This window comes from Siniperca chuatsi, linkage group LG7, assembly GCF_020085105.1.
Source record: "Siniperca chuatsi isolate FFG_IHB_CAS linkage group LG7, ASM2008510v1, whole genome shotgun sequence".
Lineage (NCBI taxonomy): Eukaryota > Metazoa > Chordata > Actinopteri > Centrarchiformes > Sinipercidae > Siniperca > Siniperca chuatsi.
In genome coordinates, this window is record NC_058048.1 from 5,373,416 (window position 1) to 5,388,361 (window position 14,946).

General features: G+C 44.3%; 2 protein-coding genes across 3 annotated transcripts; one reads left to right on the forward strand and one right to left on the reverse strand.

Annotated features, from left to right (window-relative positions):
• gemin4 (gem (nuclear organelle) associated protein 4) lies at positions 1 to 8,897 on the reverse strand. Of its 2 annotated transcripts, XM_044201856.1 has the most exons (6): positions 8,580 to 8,892; positions 5,740 to 7,800; positions 3,609 to 3,765; positions 3,257 to 3,527; positions 782 to 1,510; positions 1 to 374 (listed from the first exon to the last, which is right to left on the reverse strand). In XM_044201856.1, the coding sequence occupies exons 1-6, from the start codon at positions 8,599 to 8,601 to the stop codon at positions 153 to 155; spliced, it is 3,462 nt and encodes a 1,153-aa protein (XP_044057791.1). In that variant the 5' UTR covers positions 8,602 to 8,892; the 3' UTR covers positions 1 to 152. The 2 variants fall into 2 exon arrangements, with proteins under 2 accessions (XP_044057791.1, XP_044057790.1); XM_044201855.1 differs by having other exon boundaries at positions 3,257 to 3,765; positions 8,580 to 8,897.
• A 352-nt stretch (positions 8,898 to 9,249) lies between these two features.
• Positions 9,250 to 14,117, forward strand: dhrs13b.2 (dehydrogenase/reductase (SDR family) member 13b.2). Its single transcript, XM_044201864.1, has 8 exons — positions 9,250 to 10,257; positions 10,419 to 10,595; positions 10,667 to 10,942; positions 11,088 to 11,417; positions 12,399 to 12,746; positions 12,865 to 12,957; positions 13,278 to 13,297; positions 13,461 to 14,117. Exons 1-8 carry the CDS (start codon positions 10,212 to 10,214, stop codon positions 13,473 to 13,475), a joined length of 1,305 nt encoding a protein of 434 aa, XP_044057799.1. The 5' UTR covers positions 9,250 to 10,211; the 3' UTR covers positions 13,476 to 14,117.
• Positions 14,118 to 14,946: the final 829 nt, after the last annotated feature.

Sequence of the window (14,946 nt, forward strand, 5' to 3'; positions counted from 1 at the left end):
TTTAATGTGACATATCGGCTCTTTATTCACTCAGATTCCTTACCATCACTAGTAGAGCGTACAACATTGACAACTGAAATGATTTTATTTATTTTATCAGCAAACATATGAGAGTCCTAATCCTCCGGTGGTAAACATGAAAACTCGGCGTGTTAAGCTGCCGATGACACAAGCTGAGCGATCTTCTGCTGCAGTACAGCCTTCATCTCCTGGTTCTCCAGGTTGTCCGTGATGGTGGAGAAGAAGTGCCGAGTGTTGTCGCTCTCCAGCGGGCTGCTGCTGTCTGGGAAAGCGGCCATGACAGCCTCGTAGTGGCTGAGGATCTCCAGACTGGACAGGAACAACGGTTCACACTGGCCTCCCGGCATCATCACCTGGGAGAAGGAAATTTACCAGGAAAATGAATACATCAGAGGAGTCTATTCTAATATACTGACTAATGTTTTGCCATCAAAATATAATAACCCAGTTAGTTAAACTCTGTAAAGGATAATAACTGACAAGTGGTAGGCAAACAAATTTTTTTAATCTTTTGTTATCTGTGGTAGTTACATAAATAACCCTAGCTCCATGATCTTTAGCTAAGCACTGTTGCTGCCCTTCCCTACAGTGTAATACTGGCACATTCATTTAGAACTGTGACAAACACCTACATCATGTCCAGTTACTTAAGTTCATTCACACCTTCCAGCCAGTCAGAATCTACAATTCTCAGTGGCCATGGTATTAATGTTGATGATGATGATGATGATGATGATGATAATAATAATAATAATAATACCTGGATGTGCTGAACATGGCAGAAGAGCTGGCTGAGTACAAAAAGGACTTCCTGGCTGGGAACTGTCTCCACCTCCTCCTCCATTTGGGACTCTTTGGATTTCAGAAGATCTGCTTGTTTAAGGTCTTTCAGAGTGTCTTTGGACATTTTAGGAGCTTTGACTGAAGTGCAGGAAGGACTGAAGTCTCCGGACGCTGGGGTTTTAGGAGACGTTGAAGCAGAGACAGTCAAAGCACCAGATGATGGAAGAGGAAGCTTGGCTCTTACTGAGTTGATCATCTCCCTCACAGCGTGGGCGTATAGCCTGCCAACGTGTGCCCAGCCGTCCGCTGCCAGCCAGTGGGAGCAGCTGGACCCGCAGAGCAGCTGAAGGACCCGGAGCAGGAGGACAGACAGGCGGAGCTCACAGGAAAACCTCCTCAGATCCAGGAGGGGCAGGTAGTCCACGTACTCGAGCGAGAAGGGAACGTGGAGGCGACCTGAGGTAATCAGCTCCCTCAGGGCTCTCAGCAGTCTGGTCCACTGGGAGACGGAGCACCAGGGCAGGGTCTGGGTCAGAGCCACCAGCAGGCCTTTGCTGAACATGCTGACGTGGTCGGTTCGGCGCTGGTCCAGAGAGAGATGGGACAACATGGTGGACTGCAGGGAGTCTGATATAGAGCAGCACTCCATCCAGGCCAAAAGACCTGTGCCCTGACCATACTGAGGCAGGTCCAAACCTGACCACTCCTACAGAGGAGGGGGAGACGGGACCAGAGAGGACATGAGCAAAGATGTATTAGCAGGAATATTTTGTTACAAGAATGAGAGAAACAAAAACAAGGCAGTACTAAAACCAAAACCCTCCTTCTGTTTCAGCTGTGACTGGTAGTTACAGTTATTAATCCTGCTGCCAGGTTGGCTGCACTGGTCCATCTCAAAGCACAGAGCTCACACAGCTTATCATGAACTATTTTATTGCATTTCTGCAAGAAAACATGTAACAGAAGACCGTGTCTGGACTCAAAAGCACAAGGTCATGAGTGCACAACTGAGCCACCAACATACAGCATGTCACTTTGTTTTAATGTGTAACTGTCAAACCCCAATAAAGGATTGTCCAGATTCAGAACTGCAGGTGCCCAGAGGCTGAAAGTTGGTATGTAGGCAAACGATGCCTTCTTCCACCTACGCAATGAACAATGCTATATCTCTATAAACTATTCCACATCCATCTGCTCGTGCACATACAGGCTTATTATAGGGCTGCAACAAACCATTATTTCCATTATTATTCCTTGCCATTTTTGCATTAAAAATTACTAAAATGATTATCAAATTATTTACTGATTAATTCTTTCCGATTAATCTACCAATTGTCTACTCAATTACACACACAGCAACGTCCCCAGAATGCCATGTATGGTCAGCCATATCCCTTTGAAAGTCCCAGTAGCCTTAATGCACCAAGAAAATAGACAAAAAACACCCCATCCATCCATCCATCCATCAGCTATATTTGCTTATCCTCGAGGGTCGCGGGGGGCCACTCGCACACTCCACACAGAAAGGCCCCAGGTCAATGGTGTTAAAATACTGTAGAGTCCCTGGCGTGTGAGAAAACTTCCCAACATGCACTGTGTCAAAGGACTTATGGATAGCACATTTTATTTGTTTTCATAGAATTAGTTATTATGAGTGAAGTGCAGGGAGACTGCAAGTGGTGTGTAGTGGACCGTTGATCAAGGCTCCCTACTGTGCAAAATACTGGGCGTGGCTGAAATAATACAATGCTCGTTGCTACGCTTCAAAAAACACCATATTATGTCAAACTTTCTCTCTATTAAACATTAAGTAGTCGAGAACCTGAGATCGCCACAGTACTAACTGAAAAATCAGCTAAACCAAACAGTTTTATTTGACACTTTCACAAGGGGCCAAAAATAACTAAAAGATACAGCAAGGGTGCAGGTGAAAAAGTATTCACTGTGTGAGAAATTCACAAAACTCACTGTCACTGGACACACTATCCCGTCAGTGTAATTCACAGAATATGAATTTGCTTTGCCTTAGCATACTGTTGAGATGGGTGATTTGGCTAACATGGCTGATGCAGCACCGCAGCCTTTTATTTATGCAAGCAAGCCTGTGATGAATTCATGATCACTGGATTTCCCCAGGTGTTATTTAAACAAACTGTAACCTTTCAAAACCTGCCATTTTCACTTCAGACGCAAACACAAATGAGATGTCGGGGCTCAAATGAAGTTCCCTTCACAATGAAAAATAAATACAACTCATAAAGATACAGACAAAAATCACAGTGGCAGAGGCTGAGATATACTGACTTTTAGTCCCTAGCATGGGTCACTGGATCATACATTTCCCATGATGCAGCAAGTAGCAGCTTTCATTAGACCCACCCTGTCAGGTAAACACCTAATTTTTAAGCACAGGCTCGCCGTTATAAATGTGGGGGCTCCAAGGAGTCCTTACCTGCTCAGGTAGATCACACACAGTCAGCAGAGACGAGGGAACCTCGTTTTTAAAGTGTTCCCCCCAAACGGGCTTCAGGTGGAAACGAACGGTCCAGTCCAGTTCCTCCATCTTGTTGTAGAGCCAGAACAGAGCTCTGGACCAGCTGCTGGGGGCTGCCGCCACCTCTGCACCCACCACCTGCCCCAGTGTGGTCAGCACCACCACCAGCAGCTCCTTGGTGTCCATGGACCAGTGGTGGACAGTGCCCTCTGGTGGCTGCTCCCAACACCTAGCAGAGATTTCGATATGTGTTGAAATCAAAAGGCAGGTTACAGTTATCACTTGGAGGTGAACAGGTCGTCGTGCAAACCTGAGAGTCTGGCTGTGCAGCTGGGCCAGGACATAGAGCAGGGGAAAGGGAGAGCAGTCCAACACCCAGCGAGCAGAAGAGGCTTGTTCCTGGCTGTCCACAGACAGAGCAGTGTGGAGAAGCTGCAGACTCAGTTCTATATCGAAGGAGCTTTGACCTGGAGGGAATACAAAGAAGCAGTTTGCAGCAGACAGGCTCAAAATGATTTCACAGTGTAAACATAAATGTGACAGGGCTCTCAGCAGACAAAACTAATATATATGTATATATAGACACTGTTTAATATTCACCTTGATACATCTATGCCATTTCTGTATTGCAATTTCTTGTCACTTATCGGCCTACATTAATGGTGATACTGGTATATCTGCAACTTATATCAGACCATATATCGGCCTTGCCAATTTGTATAACTTATTTAAATACGGTCATCTCAACGAGATCGAGATCTCTTTTGCAAGAGAGACCTTTACCTGAGGGCAGCAGGTAGAAAGAAAAACAGACGGACATGTAGCATCGTTATCATTATTGCTCTACATGAAAACGCATTCTTGACCTTGGAAATAGTAGTTTGACAAAATAATCTTAACTCAAGGGCGACTTATGAGACTTTTAACTACCCTTCACAGGCTTCATCAGCAAATGGAGTTTGCTCAAGTGTCATGGAGATAGGTGTAAACCACTTTAAGACAGTTTCCGTCTACAGAAAAATCAAACTGTAACCTTGTCCATGGTTTAAAGCAACCTCCAAGTCAACTGAGCAAATTTGCTGATGAAGGCTGCGAGATGTGGTTGAAAGCTCCAGAAAAAGCTAGTGAGTGGACTTTGAGTTAAGATTATTCTGTCAAACCAACGTTGATACATGTTGAAAGAAGCTGATGACAGCCATTATAAAAACAGTAAGCTGTGATCAGGGAGGATTCTCTTCAATATCCTTTCATTAAGGCCAATATCAGCATCATATTGGTCTCGCTGCCATTGATAGCTGCATACAGTGGCTTGCGAAAGTATTCATACCCCTTGAACCTTTCCACATTTTGTCATGTTACAACCACAAACGTAAATGTAGTCTATTGGGACTTCATGTGATAGACCAACACAAAGTGGCACATAATTGTGAAGGGGAAGGAAAATGATACATGGTTTTCAAAGTTTTTTTACAAATAAAACTCTGAAAAGTGTGGCGTGCAAATGTATTCAGCCCCCCTGACTCAATACTTTGTAGAACCGCCTTTCGCTGCAATTACAGCTGCAAGTCTTTTGGGGTATGTCTCTACCAGCTTTGCACATCTAGAGACTGAAATTTTTGCCTATTCTTCTTTGCAAAATAACTCAAGCTCAGTCAGATTGGATGGAGCATCTGAACAGCAATTTTCAAGTCTTGCCACAGATTCTCAGTGAGATTTATGTCTGGACTGTGCCTTTCTAGCACATGAATATGCTCTGATCTAAACCATTCAATGTTAGCTCTGGCTGTATGTTTAGGGTCGTTGTCCTGCTGGAAGGTGAACCTCCGCCCCAGTATTTTCTTCCGAGATTGCCCTGTATTTGGCTCCATCCATCTTCCCATCAGCTCTGACCAGCTTCCCTGTCCCTGCTGAAGAAAAGCATCCCCACAGCATGATGCTGCCACGCCCGTGTTTCACCGTGGGGATGGTGTGTTCAGGGTGAAGTGCAGTGTTTTCCGCCACACACAGCGTCTTGCTTTTAGGCCAAAAACTTACATTTTGGTCTCATCTGACCAGAGCACCTTCTTCCACATGTTTGCTGTGTCCCCCACATGGCTTATGTTCAAAGCTTGGGATATTTTTTTATAACCAAACCCTGATTTAAACTTTACCCCTGACCTGTCTGGTGTGTTCCTTGGGCTTCACGTGTTTGTTCACTAATGTTCTCTAACAAACCTCTGAGGCCTTCACAGAACAGCTGTATTTATACTGAGATTAGATTACACACAGGTTGACTCTATTTACTAATTAAGTGACTTCTGAAGGCAATTGTTTGCACTGGATTTTATTTAGGGGTATCAGAGTAAAGGGGGCTGAATACTTTTGCAAACAGTTAAGCCTGGGAAGAGATAAATTAGCAGTTTACAAAGTTTTATAGTGTGAAAATATCACAGGACACTCACCCATAGTGGAGAGGTTAGGCAGGACGAAAATGTTCACGACCTCCTCGGGTGGCAGAAAGCTTTGCATCCTTTCTTCTCCTTCAACTGGCATGACAGGCATCATCAGCAGACCCAGACACTTAAGGAGCTGCTCTTTTTCACTGGCTGACAATGATTTGGTCTTGATCATCTCCTGTAGACACCTGCAGAGTAGACCGCTACCACTCAGAGCATCCTTTCCTTCGTCTATACTTTCCTCAGCCTCTTTATCACTCTGAGCTTCATCTTTACTTTCCCTCTGTCCTTTGAGTCCAGGCAGCTGCTGCAGGATCTTAGCCATAAGAGAGAAAGCCCCTTTATTGAAAATAGCTGAATGACAACAAGACCTCAAAGCAGCCTCCGGGTTCTGAAACGCAACTCTTGCTACTAAAGAGACTGCTGTGTTCAGGTTGCCCTGCGACGCCGCTGCTGATGCCCCACCCCCTTGGATGATGCAGTTGAAGGCCATGTTGAGCTCCTGTTCAAACCCGTCAGTCACAGCAGAGGGGACGGAGCACCCAAAGAACCCCCTGCTGGAGAGTCGCAACATGGCAGTCAACGCTTTGTTCTTGTCTTTTAGGGAAAGCGCAGAGAAAATGTCTGCAATGATTTTCATCAGCTTCCTGCACTGGCTCACATTTGTGCTCTCACTGTGGAGTTTACTCATAAGGGTGGAGGTCAGTTTGATCAGTGTGTCGTACTGCTGGAAGGCTGCTTGGTTCTTTTCCAGGCAGGCCATCCAGTGCTCATCACAGGCAGACCAACTCTTCTCACTGGCAAATAACACCGCAAAGTTCTGATAGTCGTCCAGGCGGTGACTGATGATGATCGTGGTGACCCTCGCGTTCACCTCGGGGGTGCTCTCTGTAGCAGGGAAAGCCAGTGACTCCAGCAAACCTCTGAGCATATTCCTCTCAGTCTCGTGTTCATCCATTTCAGTCATAGTTTCAGCCACTTCTGCTTTCTGTAGAGCTGTCAGGACTCTCTGGACACTTTGTTCTAGTTTGAATGCTGAGTAGCTGGGATCAGAGCTGTTAACCACTTTCAGGAGCCCACTGTTTTGCCAAAACTGCGCAAGTTCTGTTATAATCTTCAAGGCTTCACCAAGCTTCATCCTGCTGGGGTGAAAGTGAAATGGTGTGTGAGAAGCACGTAGGTCTCTCTGAGCCTCCCGAATAAGTTCAGGACTCAGTTTCTCATCATTCTTTTCTCTGATGCTGATGACTTTAGACAGGATGTGCATCTTCTCTTTGGTTGGAAGTACGACAGCTTGGTCTATTAGGAAGGCTGTGTAAACAGCATCAAGAGAAATGGAGAGGGCCAGCAGGCAAAGATCTGTTGTAGATATGTGATCTTTTATGTCTTTAAGTGCATGAAGGACAATGTGGAGGACATCAGCGGTTGGCGACGATGCTGGTAGATCTGACGTGTCTAGCTTTAACCTCTTGGCAGCCTGAGGGGTCAGACTGGAAGACTTGGAGGAGAGACGAGCAAACTGTCTAGCAAACACCGTCTCTATGTTATCCTCTCCTCCCGCTTTCTGCTCATCTCGGCCTTTCCACAGCTCCCACCACACCTCCAGAAAAAGTCGGACATCGTCCTCTGTAGTAGGGCTGCTCCTCACATGTTGCACTAGCCTTTCAAGCTCAGTACAGATCTGAGATTGAGGAAGATACAAGAGGAAACGGGCAAATGTCTGAGCAGCTGCCATCGACTTCACCACTTCCAGCAGGACAACATGGTTGACCTCAGGGAGGCCGTTCTGGAGGGGGAAGAAAGGGTTCTCCCTCCAGGCCATCTCTGCGTCTTCTCCAGTCTCTCTGCACAACAGCTTCAGCCACACAACACAAACTAATTTCTTTATCCAGGTGACAGCCGTTTCGGTGGGATGTGCACTGAGTTCATCTTGTCTGCAGAGTTCTCTGACTGCCTCCAGGACCGGATGTCCCACCCTGCTCCAGTCCGCTTTCTGAAGGGAGGACAGGGAGGAGGGGAGACACAGCTTATCAGCCAGGAGGAAAGCACCCTGAAGAACGGCCGAATCTGAAAGCACAAGAGAGCAGGAGTCAATATTAGCAATATTTCAGTAATTCAAAGAAATAGCATACAAGAATAGCAATGCACTGCCAACTAACCAATTAACTTTGTTAGCTACCACAGATAAGAGGAGGACAGGAGTCTAAACCCAAGTAGGACTGCAACTAACAATTTTTCATTACCAATTCATTAGCAGGTTATTGTCTAATGGCTTTATCTATAAAATGTCATAAAATAGTGATAAATACCTGTTATAATTTCTCAGAGCCTAAGGTGGCATCTTCAAAAAGATATTCAATTTACTATCATATGTACAAAATAGGATAGTGTATTCCTTAAATAAGAACAGGAATGAAAGCAGCAAATCCTCAGATATAACAAGCTGAAATCAGAGTATTTTTTTGCTTGTAAAATGACTGAAAAGTAATTTTCTGTCGTTTGACTAAGCAATTAATAAATAAACGTTTACCATAACTGCTATAAAAAAAAAAATCTGGTTTAGCGTTGTTTTCTAATCTGTGGTAGAACACGTCTTTCCTGTCATTCTTGCAACCAGCCCGGAAGTGAACAGTATAAACTCTTTGTTAAAGCTGGCACTTTTTGCATTTACTTATGTTTCGCGAATTTTGGAAAGTTTCATCTAACCTAGAACCGAAAAACAGACTCCAGCATTGCTGATAAACAGGGCATCTTAAAAATAAAAGACTTTTCAATTAACTGTAGTGTCATATTTTCCATATAAGAAAGGGAGACGTGTTTCAGAACTATATTATACAAAAATGTACCTTTATTCATCATCGGTGTCATAGCTGCTGAATGTAGCTAACTGCAGGTAAGACAGTTTGCTAATTTGAACCGGTTTTCAAATCCCGTTGAGATGTTCCGCAGCGCGTCTGTCAGAAGAGTCTGTCCGCGGCATCACGAGTTACCGCAGTGTAGCCTGTCGGACAGACACGGAGCTTCGACATGAAGCGCTTTTCACGCGTTTTCAGCAGGTTTGCAGCAGCATGTCACCAATTTCGTAAACAGCGCTTCCGCTGTTCCGCATCAGCGCGTGGAAAGACAAGAGGGGCCCGCTGCCCTCGGGTGTCCAGACGCCTTCACAGCGCCCCCACAGGACGAAGCCAGTACTGCAGATTTTCCGGCGTAAAAACGGAACCCGCCTTTTAAATAATGCTCCTCCCATGATGAATTGTCATTAAATGTTTTTGGAGCTGTAATAAGGAAATTTGTTCCTTTTCATTGCTTACCTGATTGTATGTGTAACATGGCATAGCATGGTACATGGTATAGCATAGGAATGAATGAATAATTATGTTTAGGACACAGACACTCATTGTAGGCTGTCGTTTAAAATATTACAGTTTCGTATCATATGTTGTAAACATTTCTACGGAGCCCCCTGAAGGCCACGGCGAGAACTGTTTTGAGGACTACTCTTGCGTTCCCTCGCGATACTTTTCTTCTTCCATTCCCTCTGAGCCACATGTCTGTTTCCGCTCAGCTACAGTAGATCAGCTCTCTGAACTTTACTTTGAACTGGGCATTGAGTATGCTGATGTAGTTCTACTGCTCAATAGGCATGCATGGTTATGTAATTAGTGAAAGTGCAATTAAATGAATTCTTAGATCAAGAGGTCTCTGCAGGAGAAAGCAGTGCGGGGATCTGCAGGATGCTGTCAGGTTCACTCGTGAACAGTTGCTGGACTCTGTACTGGACTGGACCCCAGAGGGTTTCACTGAGGAAGAGGAGACGTCTCCAGAGGAGGAGTTACAGATGTGCAGCTGAATCTACCTCATAAAGCTAATGTGCTGAATTTGCATGAGTCACAAAAAGCAACAAACAAGACGGCGACTGAAACGCTGCAAACAGAGTCTGTGGTTCTGTCGCAGAAAGAGCAGACAGCACTGAACCACCTGCAGAGACGCATCAGGAACCTGGAAAGCTTTCGGTGTTTCTGCACAGGCTCCTCTGTTCTTTGCATCAAACAGATTAAAGGAACCTTCAGTGCTGAAACAGGTTTTGGTAGAAGGCCTGTTGCCTTATACATACAGCTCCTACCCAGAGGTTTGATAATGTTCTGATAACTTCTTTGCATGGACATCATATAAGGTGAGGTGTCCATTAACAAAGCACTAACTTGAGAATCTCCACACTAGCTTCCATTCCAAACGGACATGTGGCTCAGAGGGAACGGAAGAGTAGTCCTCAAAACAGTTCTCGCCGTGACCTTTAGGGGGCTCCGTACATTTCTAAATGTTGTGTCAGTGATATTGTATCTGCCTAACACGTGATGCGAGAGCCATGCAAAGGCAGTTTTTTTTCCTGTCAAATGAAAGTGAAAGTATCCCGTCAACTGTGAGCAACTCAGTGTGGTGCTCGAGCAACAAGGAGGGATTTCTACCAAATAATAACCATGGATCCAATCTTAAAGTTACTTATTTACTTGTATCTATGTGCAGGTAAGTTACTGTCTTCAGCTTTGTTACAGATGGTGCATGGTGGCCTAAGTGTTTTAACCCATAAGACATGAATGAAATGACCTCTATGCTACACTGTACTGTAATATACTACAGCATACTATATGTTAGCTGACTGTACTGATGCTTTGTGTGTCTCTCAGGTGTGCAGTGTGTCCATCAGATGCCATGGCTGCCCTGTCAGTTCACCGATGAACACGTGTTTGTGAATAATGAGGGTCACACTGAGACTCAGCACATCCACAGAGAGGCTATGCTGCAGTTTGGTCAAAAAGGAGACGCTCCTGTTAACCCACATGCCATCACTTTCCTGGTCACCGGTAAGACCTCTAGCCTGAAGGACTAACAGACTGAAAACTACTGTATTCTGTTGTATTCTATTCTGTTCTAGGATCTAAGCTGGACCTGCGGCGGTACGTAGAGGGAGTGGAAGCCGAGCAGTTGGAGTGTGAGCTGCGTAGGTACAGTACAGAGGGCATCCATGTCCGCTGGCCAGTCAAGGGGGCCCAAGAGTACAACCGCTGGTTCAGCTGCACCCTCAAACACACCAAGGGCCTGTTCACTGTCACCGGCTTCCTCAGACACCCATCTGACCAACCCCCCTCAGGACAGCAGGACTACCGCAGCTGGCCGGCTATCGGGGACAGAGAGATACTCACCACAACAGGTAACGCTCACCAAAAGTCTGTGTTCATTTGGTACTCTAAGCTTAATATCAGTCCCATATCTAAGTTGAATCCCAGTCTGTGCTCATGTCTAAGAACTAAAATGTATCTCTGTCTGCCTCTGTCTTGTCACGTCTGTTTCCATAGTTGTCATGGTCATTAAAACACAATCTCCATCAGTGAAAGCAGGCCTGGGGTCCCAACTAAAGCTCCCCTGCCAGTTTGCTGTTGACCACCAAAGACCAGACGTCACTGTGGAGTGGCACTGGCAACGTCGTGGGGAGAGAATCGCACTCTTCAGCCATGCCAGCCGCTCAGGGAAGACCGAGGGGACCGGTGTTGGGCTGAAGAGCCTCGCAGGCGGGGATGCTTCCTATACCCTCCCCTTCGTCAAGATGAGCAGTGAGGGGACGTACATCTGTTCAGTGTCAGTGACTCCGCTGTTTGCCAGTCTGGATATCAGTCTGCAAATCGAAGGTGAGGAAGAGTCAGAGAGAGGATACTAGTATCAAATGTCAGGGTAAACTGATGTATGGGGTTATTAATAGTCTTACTTTGACAAACTTACTAGCTTTTTTTGGAGCTTTTAACAGCATCTCACGGGCTTCATCAGTGGATGGAGTTTGCTCAGCTGTCCTGTAGTGTTTGACACTCGATCCAAAGTGAATCTTGACTTGAGATTCATTTTGTCAGACTACTATTTCCAAGCTAAATATTATTATTATCATCATTATTAGTAGTAGTAGTAATACTAGTAGTTGTAGTAATAGATGTAACAGTAGGAGTAGTTGTAGTAAATTAGTGCAAATAGTTGTGGATTGTGTAGTAACAGTAGTAGCATTACTGTCAGTGGTGGTACTGCTACACTACTGCTAATTGGAGTAGTAGTCAAGTATATGACTGAATCAGATTGGGGACGTTTTGGGAAATACACTTATTCGCTGTCTTGCCAAAAGCTAAATGAGAAGATTGACACCACGCTCATGTCTGTACAGTAAATATGAAACTCCATCCAGGAGACGCTTAGCTTAGCTTAGCATAAAGACTGAAAACAAGGGGAAACAGCTAGCCTGATTCTGGGGGAGGTTATGTGCGTCTAAACGTCACAGCTCGCACAACAGCGGAGTGAGGGGAGGGGTCAGTGCAAACACGTCTGTAATAACAGCAGGACAGAGAGGTTTTTAAACAGCAGAGGCTGCAGCTACAAAACATTGGGAAAATAATTTTAGAAGAGAGCTTTGGTGAATTTTGTTATGAGAGTGGTGTCAGTCCTTTCATCTAACTCTAGAAGCAAGAAAGAAAATGAGCGTATTTCCCTAACATGTCAAGCTATTCTTTTAATAGGGCTCGATTAACTGATTAGTCAGTTACTCTATAAAATGTCAGAACATAGTGAAAAACACCCATCATAACAGAAATCTCTTAACTCTTCATTTAATTTTACTCTCCTGTCCTCAGAGGCTCCCCGCGTCTCCCTCAACATTGGCCCCGCTCTCTCACTGCAGGAGGGAGCCGAGCAGAAGGTTATTTGTGAGGCAGAGAGCTACTACCCTCTGGATGTGGGGATAGTTTGGTACGAGCAGGACCCGGCAGTGTCAGGCCAGAGGGTGGGCGCTCCTCTCCCCAAGGAGCTCCAGAACGTTCTGCTGTCCAGCCACAAGCACAACCAGGACAAGACGTACTCGCTGTCGGCTTTCTTCTACCTCAAGGCTTCACTCAGGAACTCGGGGAGACAGTTTACATGCAGCGTCTCCCATCAGTCCCTGAGAGTGCCCATCAAAAAGAGCTTCATCCTGACTGTTGAAGGTGCGTGGAGGATACCAAGTCACACTGATTGCACTGCAGTACAGCGAGCTTCCACACGGTGGCAGCAGAGGAACATACCTGACACCTAATGTCACGTTTGTCTGTTTTCTCTGCTCAGAGCCAGGCAGCTGGATGTTTACCCTCACTGTTGGCTTCATTGTGGTCACACTGCTGGGCATCCTGTATGTGATGCTGCCCTACCTGCACTCAGGTGAGTGTGGAGACCCTCATACAAGCAGGCTGATGAAAGGACGCGTGAACATGATGGGAGTGAGGAGTGTTAGAAATGAGCCCAAGCTTCTGTCATAATAAGAAATAGTTTGATTTAAACACACTAGCTTCAAAAGGAACATTACAGAATGTATAAGAAGGGTTCATTAGAGGTATCGCTCTCACCACTACAATCACGGCATGTATAGTGCAGGGAAATTACAGACAGCGCTAAATCATCAGTAACCACTGTGCTTATATCATTCTGACACATGAAGTGTTGATGCCTGAAAGAGTGATTATCATTTATTTTCTCCACAGCAAGAAAACACTCAGTGCAGGTAAGATGATACGAAAACAAAATTATTGTCCCCTTCATCTTAACTGTTTTGACTGAACCGTTGCCAACGATACATACCAATATTTAATCTGCGTGCGTGTGTGTGTGTGTGTGTGTGTGTGTGTGTGTGTGTGTGTGTGTGTGTGTGTGTGTGCTCTGAGCAGAAGAAACCATACTGAGCAGCCTTTGGAAGACTGAGCAGACCAACTCTAAACACCAGTGAAGTCAGACTGTCCTCACTGCTCTTCTGCTCCTCTCTTTGTTTTTTTATTTTAGAATGTCTCAGACGTTTGATTTTTGTTTATTTTTAAGTGAATTTGGGTTTCCATGAAACTGAAAAATTGAAACAAAAAGCTTAAGGTGGCAGCTCCCGTATCTGGGATATTTTGGCTTCATTACAGTCTATGGGGAGGAAGTGGAGACGTGCGTAAATGATTTAAAACATATATTTAAAAAGAAATCAGATTTGCAAATGCATTGAGCGGGTTTGTTGGACCTCAAGGATACAGTACTTTGGTGAGAAACACTGAACCTTTAATGAAATATAGCTGCAGTTAGCCTAAAATGTGAGAAACCCAGCAGATTTTTTTGTTGAACAATCTAATAATAAGATTAATAACCTTAACCCTATACGTAATACCTGGTAGGTATTACATTAATGGATTTAGATTCATGTTTAAATAGTTTACATAATTAAATACCATATATTGAAATAATTATAGTACATTGATTTGAGAACTTATTATTATCAAATGGTTTTTACATTATTTTTGGTGTTTTTGTGAGTGAATATTAAAAGTTCTTGGAGTAAGAAAATTGTCTTTGATTGTCTGAAATGTCCTTTTCTCCAGTTCTCATTTCTCTGGAAGATTTATCCCCCATATTTTAAAGATACAAGTAAAAATCCTTCACTTTATCCCAAAGTTAATAATGAAAGCTATTTATTAAATGTAATTAACATGAAAATGCTCTTAAAAGTCAGAGAGCTCCAGAGGTCTCTTAACTTGGTTTAAAAAAAAAAAATGTATTTTTGATTTGGGGGTGAACTGTCCCTTTAAGAGTAGCTTCTAGCTGGCTGCAGCACAGAAACAGGTGAGCACACACCTGAGGCATGTGTTGGAATGGACAGCACAAACCACCCTGCGCTAATATGAATACTTCAGGGTAGTTTAAGCCTGCTATTTGCAGTTGCTGCTTCTGTGTAAATTGGAATTATTAAGATGCTACACCCCTTTTTTTCTTTTGCAATCCTCACGGCTGAAACAACAAGAATCCAGCTGCAGCTGCCATTGATTGCAATCCTTTCCTTGTTGTCTGCACTTGTCATTGTGGTACAAAATTCCCCTACTTATCGGTTTCCTTCCTAATCTAACAGCAGCAGAATGTCTTCCATACTCCAGTTTTGCTTTCTTTTTTAGAATTTTTTTTAAATTATTATTTCATCCCTATTTATTAATGAATTATTCATTTCTATCACTTGATACTGGAGATATTAAAGATTTCACACAAAATAAAAATAATGGGCTTTGTTTCTGCACAATAATGTCGCACTGAGAAAACTGATGTTTTAAGAGAAGGAACAATGGGGGGGGAATGACGGGCAAATCCATGTGTGTATTCCTCTGTGACTAAACATGTCAGTACATTTTT